The 15,023-nt window shown below is 48.6% G+C and overlaps 1 protein-coding gene across 3 annotated transcripts in view; it reads left to right on the top strand.

Annotated features, from left to right (window-relative positions):
* The window catches only part of POU2F3 (POU class 2 homeobox 3), an 89,102-nt gene that overhangs the window by 56,714 nt on the left and 17,365 nt on the right, over positions 1-15,023 (top strand). For all 3 annotated transcript variants that reach the window (XM_015100962.4, XM_042232994.2, XM_042232993.2), the window contains 4 exons: positions 7,346-7,450; positions 8,664-8,766; positions 11,792-11,874; positions 14,731-14,913. In XM_015100962.4, the coding sequence (XP_014956448.1) occupies positions 7,346-7,450; positions 8,664-8,766; positions 11,792-11,874; positions 14,731-14,913 (474 nt within the window). The remainder of the gene's footprint in view (positions 1-7,345; positions 7,451-8,663; positions 8,767-11,791; positions 11,875-14,730; positions 14,914-15,023) is intronic.

The following is a 15,023-nucleotide window of genomic DNA, read 5'->3' on the forward strand; positions in this document are numbered from 1 at the left end:
TGAAGCAGGATTGAGATTAAATCTTATTAGAGCAATGGGATTAGGGTTACTACTGAGTTACTTCAGGAGCCAGAATGGGCAACAACCCCAGAGTGATAGAAACAAGAGAGAGAGTTATGCCACTGTGTAGGGGAGTGGACTGAACACCGGCTGGAACATTCGGAGACCTGTTCTCAGGGGCCCTGACTTGGTCTCCAGACTTGGCTTGACTGCATCTCTAGCTGGGTTGCCCTGATAGGTGATTTCTCCTCTGGAGAAATCCGAGTCAGCGCTGTAAAATGCACCATTTGAACCAGGTTGTATCTACACTTCCTTTGAGTTCTGATGGGAAAGGGAAGGAATCAACACTTGTTGCATGTCTGCCATGCACTTGACAGCAGTCTGCACAAAGCTGCCTTGAAGCGTCTATGGTTTCATCACACATGGTAGTCAGGTTCATGTAGAACTATGCAATCAGACAGATGTGGATTGAAATCCCAGATTTACCAGCAGTAACTTTTAGCAAGTTTCTTAACTTTTCTAAACCTCAGTCTAGTAAAATTGGCTGCTGCTGCTGCTGAGTCCCTTCAGTCGTGTCTGACTCTGTGCGACCCCATAGACGGCAGCCCACCAGGCTCCTCCGTCCCTGGGATTCTCCAGGCAAGAACACTGGAGTGGGTTGCCATTTCCTTCTCCAATGCATGAAAGTGAAAAGTGAAAGTCAAGTCGCTCAGTCGTGCCCGACTCTTCGTGACCCCATGGACTGCAGCCCACCAGGCTCCTCCGTCCATGGGATTTTCCAGGCAAGAGTACTGGAGTGGGGTGCCATTGCCTTCTCCGAAATGGGTCTAGTGACTCAATAAAGATACCTGTGTGCTCACAAGTCAACTCCAACTCTCTCTTTTGTACATGACAGATTTCTTAAGTAGATTCCATCTGGTGTATTTTCTTCCTTTCATGGATGCATAATCTAGGCCTAGAGAGATGAGTGAAATAACTAAATATAAGATCATGTAGGTCTTTAGAGGCAGACATGGAGCCCAAAGTCAGGTCTCCTGGTTAATTCTGAGCCTTGTGCTTGTTTCCTGGATGTGTTCTTTTTTTCCCTACCGCCTGCTCTGAAATGAATCACAAGGTCCTTCCATGATGGGCAGCCCAGTGTATGCAGAAGAACCCAGTGTGACGACCACCAGCATTCACACATCAGAGAGTTCCCAAGAATAGCCACTAGCAAAAGATTTTCAGTTTGATTCCATGCTCAGCCTTTCTAGCCCCAGCCCACCCCACCCCGTCTTCTGGCCATTTCACATATTTGGGAGGCAGAACAGCCATCTATGGGGGTGAATCAACAGTTCTCTGTGGCACTCCTTCCCAGTCAAAGAATCAGAGAGGCACTCCACACCTCTTATCGACCAGGCAGGTGGCCAGAATAACTAGAAGACTCTGATTCAAAAGAGATCAGGATTAGGAATTCCCTGGCTGTCCAGTGATTAGGACTCAGCACTTTCACTGCTGCCGCCCAGGTTTAGTTCCTGGTTAGGGAACTAAGATCCTGCAAGTCAAGTGGAGAGGCCAAAACAAACAAACAAACAAAAAAAATCAGGGTCTGAAAAGAGAGCTAGCATTAATCCAGCTCTTCACTGGAAACAGATGCTGCTGGTGTCTCCAGAGGGCTAGAAAGCAGCACAGTGGTTAAAGTGGTTTAAGTCCTGGGCACCGAAAATAATCCATGAGGATGTGACCTCCCAGAGAGCACAGCCCCTTCCAAGAGTTTTTAAGCTTGAATGCATGGACCTGAATGCCAGAGGGAGAAGAAGACTTTTATGGGCTTAAAATGATGGGGTTTTTTCAGACATGTGTCAGTACTAGCAGTGCTGTGTGCTAAGAACTGAAGCCAAAGCATTAAATAGCAGGACTGATAAGCATGTTGCATTTCCAGAGGAGGCACAAGCAGGAAGAACAAGGAGGCCTCTATGGGAAGCTTCTTTTCAGGAAGGAACAACTCCAAGTGGCCCCACCCTCCTAAGAAATTGTATGTTTATTAAAGAACTCCATGTCTCCTCACTTCATCACTCTTGGTCTAGAAGTTCAGTGCTGTCCAAGAGAAGATTCCAAAGTGTACAGGCAAAGGTGCATGTAGGAACTTCTCTGGTGGTACTGTGGATAAGAATCCACCTGCCAATGCAGGGGACAGGGGTTCCGTCCCTGATCCGGGAAGACTCCACATGCCGCGGAGCAACGAAGCTAGGGGGTCACAACTACCGAGCCCACGTGCTGCCGCTCTTGAAGCCTGGATGCCTAGAGCCTGTGCTCCACAACGAGATTTCCTACTGTTCAGTGGCTAAGTCGTGTCCAACTCTTTTGTGACACCACGGCCTGTAGCCCACCAGGCTCATCTGTCCATGGGATTTCCCAAGCAAGAATACTGGAGTGGATTGCTATTTCCTTCTCCCAGGGATCTTCACGACCCAGGGATCGAACCCGCATCTCCTGCACTGGAGGCAGATTCTTGACCACTAACGTACTTGGGAAGCCCACTCTACAAGAGAAGATATCACAATGGGAAATCCATGCACTGCCACAAAGAGTAGCCCTCACTCACCACAGCAGAGAAAACCCTCACACTGCAATGAAGACCCAGCACACCTAACTGAAAAGAAAACACCCACAAAACTGTTTTTTAAAGAAGGTGCATCTAGGCTAGTCTGTCATAGACCTGACTAGACCTCATCCAGTCCATCTCTTCTTCCCCAGGCACTTCCCACGGGCACCCAAAAGGGCGGGAGCCTCGGACTCATGGGAAGCAATCAAGAGCCCTGGAGAAAGGAGAGTCCTTTGGGCAAAAATACAGCCAGCATCTCTTAGGGGACTCTCAGCCTTGTTCATCTGAGTTACCTGCCTGCCCCATTCCACTACTTGGAATGTATTTTTAGGATCGTTCATTAGCAAAATGTTTGTCAACCCTTTTATAGATAAGTTACAAAACAGAAACTCTTCCTCACTGCTCTGGAGAAGTATAGAAGGGGCGGGGGGAGGGATAAATAACAACCAAAAAAAAAAAAAAAATCTTGCCTGTAATTGAAGGCAGGTTGGGAGATGTTCACGCTTTGAAATTCTCCTTCTTGTGAAATGTTTATGAAACACTTTCCACAAACGAGTTATGCAACTGGCACTACAGCTTTGATCATTTTCATCACCAGTGATATATTCATTAGTGTCGGGCTGTTTTCACCCCAGGAGAGGGCCATGTGAAATGTCACGGGGAGGGGGCTAAGGCTAAGTACTCCAGCCCCCCATGCCCTGTCAGATGGTTAACAAGGAGGTTCAAGTGTATGGGTGGACCACAGCATCACCTTTTCCATCACCTATAATCTGTTCTCTCTCTCATCCCTGGAAAGTGTGTAGTACTGTTTTGTAGAAAGAGTGCCAGGGGAGGGTCAGAGGACCATTCCCTTGCCAGGGTTTAGCCAGTGTCCTGTTGTATAACTTTACACCCATCTCTGAAGCACTCCTGGTTTCCATGAGAGAGTAAGATAAGCACTTGTCTTCAAATTTCCTGACTGGGAGGTGAAGCTAAGCAAGGAATGTTTGAAGGGTTTCCAGTTCATCATAAAGGGCCCTCTCTTCCCAGAACGAGACTACTTATTGCTTCCTATAGCAGGTGATGTCAGGGAGTTTGCTGGGATTAGAAAAGATAATCACCCATGATACCTCTTTACCTCTCTGGTCACTACCCAAGACTCAGTGTAACACCTTTGCACAGCACAATGGGTGGAGAAGATCCTAAACTAACTGACTGTGTCTAATAGATGGACAGAGTGATCGATGGCCTTGACCGGGCCTTGACCTGGCAGAGCCCTCTGTGGTGGCTCATGTCCCCAGGGATCAGTCCATCACAACAGGGCCTGGAGAATTAATCTACTGGCGTAAAAAGACGCTCCAAAGGGACCTTGCAGATGGTCTGCACGGTTTCAGGGAGGCTGTGGGTTTGGTGGGGTTTTCACAAGTATGCGGAAAATTGGGTTTTCGTCCAATTTGCCTCTGGTTCTCACGTTATAAGTCAGTGGGACCCAACAGAAGTCTCTCTATCTCATCGTCCCGACCCACAGCCAACACCCAGCTGCCTGGAAAGGCTCCAGTCTTTTCCATTTGACAGCCATGAGAGGGATTTTTGGATTTGGAAGGGACTTGATTTCTTAGTTTCTTAGCCTCTGAACTCTCAGAGAGTAATCAGAGAAGTGTGCAGGGGGGCGGGAGGGGCATGGGAGGCAGACAGAGTTGCTGCTGTGTCTCTCCTCCTCCTCGTCCAGGTCAACTCTTTCTGAGACTCAGTGACCAAAGCGGAGATTTTAGAACTTGTCACAGAAAAAGTCTTCTGCTTTGCTGTCTTTCAAATTGGTTTGTTTAGTATTGCCTTCTTTGGGGTTCACCATCAGCAACTCATATCCAAGGGGTAGTAAATGATGAAAAATGGAAGAATAAGGTGTCAATAAAGCAAAAACTCAGAAGAGTAACACACGGAGTTGTCAGAACACCCCCAGGCTAACACTCAGGGGGATGTTTTGCTATCAGGAACCTCATTTTCAGAAGTGGGAGGTCGGCAGGGCCCCTGAAAGAACGTGGAGGGCAATTGATCCAGGAAGCAGATGAAAGGGTGCATTTTCTTTTATGATGGCGCTGGTTTCTGAAATTAAGTGTTGCAGGAAGACCTGGCACTGATTCTAACAGATAGCACTCAGGTTGGAGGCAAAGCACATGTTTTCAAGCTCTGTCATAGCTGCACCTTCTTATCTCCCCATTGCGCATAATGAGTCTATAAAGGAACCCTGCCACTTCCCTCCGAGCTGGAGCCCTGCCAAGCTGCCTGCAGCGGTTCCACCAGCGTGCTGTGAGCTCCGATTTTCCATGTTCTCCCTCCATCTCCCTTCCTCCATCCTGTCTCACCTATCCCCACTGGGGATAAGGGATGCCCGGGAGCGCGAGGGGCCTGCAAAAGAGGCAGGCATGTGGGGAAGGGAGGCTTTGCTTAGGTAAAATCTCCTCTCTGAGCAAAGCTTGAGCTTGGTGGTGATCTGAAATAAGTAGTTTATCATCTATTTTGAGCTTTCAAAAATCTGCTAACGAATGTTTCCCCAGAATCTAGGATGTGAAAACTCTTAACTTCTGGGGAAAGAACTAGGTCACCGGAGCTTCTTAGATGGGGATGCCAAGTATGGTGGGTGGGGAGAGCTGAAGGGCATTGAGGGTGGGGATGGAGGATGTTCTGGAGATCACTCCTGGGGGGCAGTGCCTTTGAAGTTTTCTGGATGTCTAACTCTCTGCCCCCACTGGGCTGTTTTCTGACACTCTGGCTTCCTCCTCTTTGCTTCCAAGTTTCCAGAATAGTCTCCTTAGGTGAAGAAAGAGAGGAAAGATGTACAAAGACCATCTCTAAAAGGACCATCTTCCTATCACTTTTGGTACAAGCAGGGCTTCCCTGGCGCTGCTTAGATCTGCTTTATCTAAGAGCACTGTAGCAACCTGGAGGAGCGAAAGAAAAATCATGTAGAAAATCATGTAGAATGGGGAAACCAAGTCTCACAGAGACGAAATGATTGCTCAAGGTTATGTTGTAAACAAGGGTCAGAGTTAGGACTAGAAACAGGTTCTAGCTCCCTGTTTGATGTTTTCCTCACTGTATCCCGATGGAGACTCTGTGTCTTTGATTCATTTAACACGCACTGGGTTCCCGCTAGGTACAAAGTACCACACTTAGGACATAGGCTCCCCCCTTGGTCTGTGTCACTCAACAAGATCTTCCTAACTCTCCAACCATGCGGAGTTCTTTCTTTAGTGATCCAAAGCACCACTTCCCACAGCGGTTGAGCACAAGTAGAGCTGTTAGTCTGAACCTTTGACTTGTGTTAAACTAATGCAGACATGAAAGATTCCAGGATGACAGTGATATTCCCAGCACAGACCAAGAAAACGGTTTAAGCCAAGATTCCTACGGACAAGAGCTTCCAGCAGAGCCATACCCGCCCCCCCCCCCACCCAACCATGTCTTTTATAAGGTTCTGTCTGGATCCCAAGCTCCCTGCTGTATTATATGAATTCAGAGTCCCTTGCATACTTCCTACCCACCCTCCACCCCCACAATGGACTTTTTGAAAGGCTGCAAGAGGGTAGTTGTTCTCAGGGTGGGAGGAGGGGTGGGCACAGGTAGAACTTCCTGCCCTGCCCTTGGACACCTGGAAAACTCACAGGTGGGTGGTTGGTGCTGCCACTGAAGGGTGGTAGAGGCTGAAGAGAGTGTGGAAACCACCACAGGCCCCTCAGGCTGCAACTTCAGCAGTGACTGTGAGGGAGCATGTCCCCACCTGTAGAGAGACAGGCAAGGTCTGTCACCCAAGCCGCATGGCTAAGGAAGCTGACTGCCAAAGCAACTCAGCTCGCAGAGGGCAGGTTAGTGTAGAAAACATGGGGGAATGGAGGGAAGCTGGTTCCCAGAGTTTGGGATTTTGTGGACCAGGAAAATAAAAAACAGAATATAAGGAAGATTAGTAAAGAACTGCCTTTTCCTTTTTTTAAACTTTAGATTAGTAAAGAACTGCCTTTTCCTTTTTTAAAACTTTATAAAGTGAGGAGTTTTAAAAATACCATTTAGGGGCCTTCTCTGGTGGCTCAGTGGTAAAGAATCCACCTGCCAATGCAGGAGACATGGGTTTGATCCCTGATCTGGGAAGATCCCACATGCTGTGAAGCAACTAAGCCCGCCACAAGCACTGAGCCCTCAAACTGCAACTGCTGAAGCCTGTGCACTCTAAAGCCCATGCTCCACAACAAGAGAGGCCCGTGCACTGCAACTGGAGAGCAGCCCCTGTTCACCACAACTAGAGAAAAACCTGCACAGCAGTGGGGGCCCAGCCCAGCCGTAACTAAATAAATAAAATGGAATAAAAACACCATTGAGGAGCACTATCATTTCCAAAAAGAGATTCTAACATGCCACCCCCAAGAAAAAGGAACAGTCTGAAAGAAATGTTTGCAGTCACTACAAAAATTCCTCATTTTTTGAGTTTTAGTGAGCAAGAACGTATATTGCTGTGCATACCAGCACAGGCCATGGTGTTCAGGAGCAATCAATCCAGGTGGACCTCCCCCCGTCTCGAGGACATTTACCCCTGAGAACCTCTCAACCTCTGTCCCTTACCAGCTGCCCTGACCTAAAGGACTCACACAGGCAGGAAAATCAAGTTGCAGCCCAATAGGCGCTGCGCGAGTTCTTTGAATCTCGGGGCTTGTTGAACATCTATCTCCTGCCTCCGCCTGCCGTCTGCCTGAGGGGTCCTGAACTGACGCTTCTCCTCCCTGCCTCCGCTTACAGATTAAAACTGAGGACCTCAGCGACTCCCTACAGCAGACTCTCTCTCATCGACCATGCCACCTGAGTCAAGGACCTGCCATGATGCCCGGAAATCAAATGTCTGGGGTAAATGCCAGCTCAAGTCGGGGAGCCCTAATAGTCTCATCAGGCCAGTGAGTTTCAGGCAAGCCTCCTGCAAAATGCTTCACCTCCGGACCTGGCTCTCAGTGCATCCAGATCAGGCCAAAGAATCCCCTGCAGGGAAACTTGGATGTCTGAGATGGGGCTAGGGTCACCAGACAATCCTCAGAAAGATGAAGCCTGGCTACTTAGGCAAAGAGGGAGGTCTCCACCCCTCTGGGAGAAAAAGCAGCCTGTCTTGCCAAAATGACAGAGCTCACAGCTATAAGGCTGGGGTCTGCCAGCCATATTCAGTGGAGCCCCACGATGACAGCTATGGTTACAGAGCACTTCTGTCCCCAATAAGCCCATTCTTCTTCCTCAAGAGTTTGTCATGCTAGAAGGAATAAAGGGGCTCCTGAAATAGTAATGACAAATGTCTGAGAAGGCTGGATGTCCACAGGGTGAGTCCCTGATTTGATATGGATTCCCCCAGGGAAGAATGAGCCGCCCCTTCCCTGGAAATATTTAAGGATAGAATGTGCATTTATTATTTCACTTCTTTTCAGCAAGGATTTACCAAGCCTTTTCTTTGTGCACAGACCTAAGCTCGGTCCTGTGGGGATCACAGACTCCCGTGGGTCCAGATCACAGAGGACTCCCAGGTCCCTGGATATTGGGACTGGTATTTCTCTTTGCGGGGGCTAATGGGAGGAACCCCAAGGGGAAATGGACTTTCTGTTTCATCAAAGCATTTTTATTAAGAGCAAGTAATGGGCTTCTTCCTCCAGGAATGGTTTAGACCCTGGAAACGGCCAAGATGAAAATGGCTTTTAGTATAATCAAATGTCATGAGATTAAAAAAAAAAATGTGTGTATTGCGTGTCATTTCTAGGGTAAACCTCTGAGAGATGGGTAATACCCACAGTCTGTGTCCTCGGGGCATTATCAGTCTAGCTGGGAGACAGTTCTGACACACACGAGAGTTAAATAACAAGGCAAGGTTAAGTAACAACAGGCTGCAAGGCATGGCTTGACTGAGGGCAGGCGGTGTATCAATAGCAACATTAACGGGGTAGCTGCTATGTGCCAAATACAGGGACACACAGAGGCATAGGGCAAGTTCCCAGTGGATACCCTTGGGACAGACAGGCAGCAGGTGGATGGAGCCCACACTCTCAGCTTGTAAATTCTATGATGTCTGTGTCGCCCCGCATAGGACATGGCCTCCCTCCACCCACTCCAGCAGCTCGTGCTGGTTCCCGGACACCTACAGTCTGTTTCCCAGTTCCTGCTATCTCAGAGCCAGCCTGGGCAGCAAGGTGAGAACCCTGGGGGTTTTCTATATAGATAAGGGTGGTGAAGGGCTGCTCCTGCCTGCTGGGACCCAAGTGTGGGGTGTGGGTGACCAACTCATGTGGGTGTGTGTGTGCTAAGTCACTTCAGTCATGTCCAACTCTTGGCATCCCTATGGGGAATCCATGGGATTTTCCAGGCAAGAATACTGGAGTGGGATGCAGTTTCCTTCTCCAGGGGAATCTTCCCCACCCAGGGGTTGAACCCGAGTCTCTTATGTCTCCTTCACAGGCAAGCGGGTTCTTTACCACTATTGCTACGTTAGGGTTGGTGGGTGATCGGCTCACCCTCTGGTTTTAAGAGCGGCTTATCCAGCTCAGGGCCTGAAGAAGGGACCTGGTCTTGCCCTTCAGGAGAATCCTTCTCCTCTTCCTTCTCCCCTCTTCCTTAATTTCATGACCAGTTGAGACCGAAGGTAAAGGGTGGCAGAGCCGAGCCGGGGCAGAGCAAGGAAGGAGGAGCTCTTTGGGAAATGCAGTCCCAGTTCCTTAGAAACCTCCCCAGGACTCAGGATGTGGAAACAGATGCCAGCTCTCGGGAAGCTGGAATTCCATTTGTGTGGGGCGGCAGCGCCACCCACAGGCTATGCAGAGCATTCTCGCGTTTCCTCCTACAGGGAAGTTCCTCGCAGAGAACTTCTCGTCGGCAAGAGCAAGCAGATTAGAATATTCACAGTAATAACTAACACTTCTTGAGCTTGACATGCCAGGAGTTCTGTGGAGGGATTTTTCTGACATCTTTAAAAATAACCTCGAATGGTAGGTGGTCCTATGAGGTCACCAGTGACCTACTAGAAAGTTCTGTGACAGTCTGTCAGAAACCCATTTTTTGGGCGTTGCATGGTACTGCCTCGCCATCTCCCACCTCCACCAACTAGAGCTGAAAGTGATGAAGTCTAAGCTTCTCTCCACTGTTCAAATCCCAAAGAGAGGCTTTGGAGATCCAGAACCCGACGAAAACGCAACCTTGCCTTCTGTCCTTAGCACCTGCCCCAGTGATAGGTATCCTTAGTTTCCAAGTCATCTCAGAGTGCTATGATGATGATGAATGAGGACATATGTGAATCTGTGAGTCTCTGCATTCACTAAACAGTATACATCCTATTCCTGGCATAGGAAAGGGAAGATAACAGTTAATTCTATTTCTTTTGAAAAATGGTTCTGTGAAACTGGCTCAGGCATATAACCAATGAGGCTAGTGTGTGACACAGAGGGGGAATACAGTTTAGTATTTGGAATCAGAAAAACTCATTGGTTTAAAAAAGTCACTTACTAGCTGGGTCTCCTTGAGAACCTTACCTGACCTCTCTGAGGTTCCTTTTTCTCCTTCCTAAAAATGGAATCATAATAAAACTCTGCCTCACAAGGTTACTGAGAGCTATTTGAAATAATGCATGTGAGAGGGCTTTGTACATTTCAAAATGCAATGTAAATATCAGACCACTGTTAGTTCTCATGCCTCTGACTCTCAGTACAGGGTTCTATATAGGAGCTTTCTTGCTTATGTATTTTTAAACTTTATTATTATTTAAAAAAAACATTTTATTTTGTGTTGGGATATAACCAGTTAACAATGTTATGATGTTTCCAGTGAACAATGAAGGGACTCAGCCATACATACACAGGTATCCATTCTCCCCTGAACTCCCCTCCCATCCAGGCTGCCGCAAAACACTGAGCAGAGTACTCTGTGCTAGACAGTAGGTCCTTGTTAGGTATCCATTTTAAATACAGTGGTGTGTGCATGTCCGCCCCAAACTCCCTAGCTGTCCCTTCCCCCTCATTATTCCTCCAGCAACCATAAGTTTGTTCTCTAAGCCACTGAGTCTCTTTCTGTTTTGTAAATAAGTTCATTTGTCTTGAGTAAATCACTTCTCCTCATATTCCATATATAAAGAATGTCATAGGATGTTTCTTCTCTATCTGACTTACTTCACTCAATATGAGCGTCTCTAGGCCCATCCATGTTGCTGCAAATTTGCCTGTGTATTTTATTTTTCTTACCTATGTATTTTAATAAGGAAAAATTAAGCCTTCAGGGTCTCTGTTGTCCCTAATCTGTTCTGGGTCACTGATGTGCAGCAGCTCTTCATTCTGAAGAGTATAGTGGTCAGCCTCAGTAGATGCTACACATCAGTGACCCAGAACAGCTTAGGGACAACAGAGACCCCAAGGTTCAGCTCTGTGCTGAGTGTATGGGGTGACCTGCCCCGTCACGTGCTTTGGTAGTCGGATGGCTCCATTCCCATAAGGAGAGTGACAGTTCCTGGCTGTGGCTCTTCTTAGAGGGAGGCCATTGTCATGACCACCAACCAGGCAGAGCGCTTCATGGACAGTTTTCCTGGAGGAAGAAGGAGGAAGCAGACCTCAGGCAGTGTGAACAAGCAGGTAGAGTCCATACCACCAGAGAGAGTTGCCAGAAGCTTGGCCTGGGCGCTTCCCTTCTCTCTCTTAGCCCTTCCTCCCAAGTGTACAACGTCTGGGTCCGGCCAAGAGCCTCTGGCACTTGTCTGCTGCCCTTTAGAGCTGTATTGCTCGGTTCCTTTGACCTGGCATCTTTGCAGATGTGGCTAGGCCTCTCTAGCCATCCCAGCTACTTCTGCAGGCAAAAGGAAAACCCTCAGCCCCAGCTTGAATTCTGAGTAGTCACCCCCCTCATTTCCTTCCCACCTTGGGTTTCTTCAGGCCCGGTTATCAGATCCCAGAGCTGGTTTCCTTGACCCTCCTCGGCCTTTGTACCACTCCAGGCAGGCAGGCAGGCAGAAGGACTGGTTTGGGGACTGCTGTTTACATCTGCTTATCCCCATGTCTGATTCACCTCCACCTGCGTGTGGCAATCCTGACAGTGCCCGTGGGGGCCGCTCCTCAGGGCTCCATGGGGGGTTGGGGGGATTAGGTAGCAGGAGGGTGGGGACAGTTATCGGGTAGAGCATGTCTTTCAGCTGGCCTGGATTTTATGCGTTTGTTGCTTTGCTCTTCCCCTTTCACCCAGGTCTGCAGCCAAACCTTCTCCCCTTTCCGCAGCAACAGAGCTCGCTCCTCCTCCCGCAGACGGGGCCTGGCCTCACATCCCAGGTAAACATGCGTGTTCCTCCTGTCCCCTCTAGGAACTTCTCAGCTCTTGATGGAGTTACACTCCCTGGTTTCTCCCTCTGGGGAGAGCGAATAGCAAGGGATTGTCCCCATTGACAAAGAGGAGGAAATTCAAGCCACAGTCGGAGGAAATGAGTGACCCAGTGTCACTTGTGGAGCCAGAATTAGAAGCCAGATATTCCAGCCCCTGGGCTAGCCTGCTCTGGATCCATGCATTCCACTCCATCCCCGATCAGGCCCCTGCATCAGTCCTCTGCAGGGCTCAACTAACTTTCCAGGGACACTAAAGTTACTGCCAGCCCTCCTGGTACTCTCAAGTCCCAAGGGGGAGACCAGAGATCCACAGGCTTGATGTCAGGAGAACATCAAGACAAGGTCTCTCATCTGTGGGCCTCTCTTAAGAACCATTCTTTGAGGGACTTCCCTGGTGGTCCAGGGAACCACCACCAGGGAACTCTGCGCTTCCACTTCAGGGAGCACAGGTTCGATCCCTGGTCAGGAAACAGATTTCATGTGCCACGTGGCAGGGCCAAAAAAAAAATAAAAAATAAAAATAAATAAATAAATAAATATATATATATATATAACTGCTTTTCTAGATTGGCTTCTGCAGTGGACAGGTGCCTAGGTTAGGAGGACTGAGGTCTGCAAGAGGGCCCTTTGCAGAGCTGCCCTGGCGCCCCACAGCACCTGTTTGCCAGTGAGAAAAAAAGGCACCGCTTCCTCTGGCCAGAGGCAGCCTCACACCAGGGAATGTGGCTTGGCCAGAGCAGCTGGAGTTACATCAGAGCTGCCACCCCTCCCCCTCATTTAGCTGCCCCTGTGCAGTTAACCCCTGCACCACTGCATGAGATGGCTCTGCAGAATCCAACGTGAACAAGAGCTGGGAATGACTGCAGAGATCCTAATCCCTTCTCTGTGCTAAGATCCCCGTGGATTGCCCCAAATGGCAACCCACTCCAGTACTCTTGCCTAGAAAATTCCATGGATGGAGGAGCCTGGTGGGCTACAGTCCATGGAGTCAAAAAGAGTCGGACACGACTGGGCGACTTCACTTCACTTTACAGTGCGGGAGTCCACTGAACTTCTGGAAGAGCCGAGGGTGCCACCTAGTGGCTAAGAGACACAAGGACACCAGTGTCCTAAGGTCTCAGACCTCTTCCTTACTGCTAGCGGAATCTCATCACCAGACTTGGATCTGGAATAAATCTTAGAGGGTTCTGAAGATCAACTCATATGACTTATAACACAAGAGCCGGGTGAAACTAGAAACAGAAAGACTGTTTGGAAGATTATTAAGATCATCCTGAGGCAGCAGTAAATAGACCTGCTTAGAGTGGTAGCAATAAGGGTAGAGGATGAGACGGTTAGATAGCGTCACTGACTCAATGGACATGAGTTTGAGTAAACTCCAAGAGACAGTGAAGGACAGGCAAGCCTGGTGTGCTGCAGCCCGTGGGGTCGAAGAGTCAGATATGACTTAGTAACTGAACAACAGCAACAAGTAAGGGCAGAAAGGAGGGGCTGACAGAGGATGTGGGGGAAGCTGACTCAAAGCAATTCTGCAGCTGATTGGATTTGAAGGTGGGCAATAGGCTTTGTCCTGAGGGTCTGGTCTGCACCACCCAGTCTCCCACTGAAAAGGTTCAAAGCCTAATGGTTTCAAATCATTCTGTTCTAAAAGAGCTTCCCTCGAGGAAAAGAGCCCTTGACTTTTCCCTGGTTACCACAAGGTTGTCTGTCTGAATGGGAGGCCTGAAGAAAAGACTAAAGGTAACCCCAGTCTTGGAAAGGAGTAAACTGGGAAGGAAGAGAAAAGAGTGGACTTAGGCCACTTCATCCACTCAGGTAGCAGCCGCTGCCCTGGATACAAGCCCCTGAGGACCCCAAGCCTGGGCTCTGTTCCTTTTTCATGGATGAGTTGGATTTACTCCTGACCCCAGTAGGCATAAATTGGATTCCAGGTATAAGAGTCTGTTCTATGAAAATAAATTAAAGAAAGAACATCTCCTGGCAACATCCTTGATGAATGTGATCAAGGGGCACTTGGATGGTAGTGGAATACCTTTGATTAAAAAAAAAGAAAAGCAGAAAGCAAAATATTCTCATGAAAGAAAATGATGGTTTAGAAAGTAAAATGGTGGTCTCGAGAGTTTGGAATTTTATGGAAATTCCATTAACATAATGAGTCTCAGATGCCCTCTGTTATCTTCAGTTAAGGCCTGTTGAACACCTCAGTCACTTTGCTTTGTGGAAAAGAACAGACGAGACAGACAACCTTTGCCTTATCCCATTTTGAGATGTGTTTTGGGGATCTTTGTAGACAACCCTGCTAGCTCCTTTTATGGTGGAAAACTGAAAGGAGGAAGTTACCTGCTCAGAGTCAAACTGTGAGTCATAGGCTAAAACCCAGAAAGGCCACCGCCCTGTCCCACACTCCTGCTGTTTCTGCGCCAGCTACTCCTGCTGGTCCCTTCATCTAGTTGTTTAGTCGCTAAGTCATGTCTGAGCGACCTCATGGACTGTAGCCCGCCAGGCTCCTCTGTCCGTGGGGTTTCCCAGGCAAGTACTGGAGTGGGTTGCCATTTCCTTCTCTAGAGGATCTTCCCAACCCAGGGATCAAACCCGCATCTCCTGCATTGGCAGAGATTCTTTACCACTGAGCCACCAGGGAAGCCCAGTCCCTTCCCAGAAACTCCAATTTCCACTTCCACAACACTGAAATAATAGGAATCTAACCTGTTAGCCTCTAAGCGGGCCTTTAGTGCAAAAAGCTCAGAGAATGCCATTTCATCTGTTGACTATTTGTGGGTGAGCTTGGTGTGTGTCTCCTCTTAGGCAGTTGGGCGCCCTGGGCTACCAGGATCTTCTTTAGAACCCCATCTGGAAGCATCTCAGCATCTCCCGGTGCCCAAGCATCTCCCCAGCGCTGGAGGAGCTGATGAGCCCAGTGACCTGGAGGAGCTGGAGAAGTTTGCCAAGACCTTTAAGCAGAGGCGCATTAAGCTGGGCTTCACACAGGTTTGGTTTGGGACTGGGGAGGTGGAAGAACTTGGGCTGTATAGAGACTGGACTTCCTAAGTGTAGGTTTAAGAGCACCTCAAACTCATGGTGTTTGGGACAAACCCACT

This window comes from Ovis aries, chromosome 15 (genome assembly GCF_016772045.2).
Source record: "Ovis aries strain OAR_USU_Benz2616 breed Rambouillet chromosome 15, ARS-UI_Ramb_v3.0, whole genome shotgun sequence".
Taxonomy (NCBI): Eukaryota; Metazoa; Chordata; class Mammalia; order Artiodactyla; family Bovidae; genus Ovis; species Ovis aries.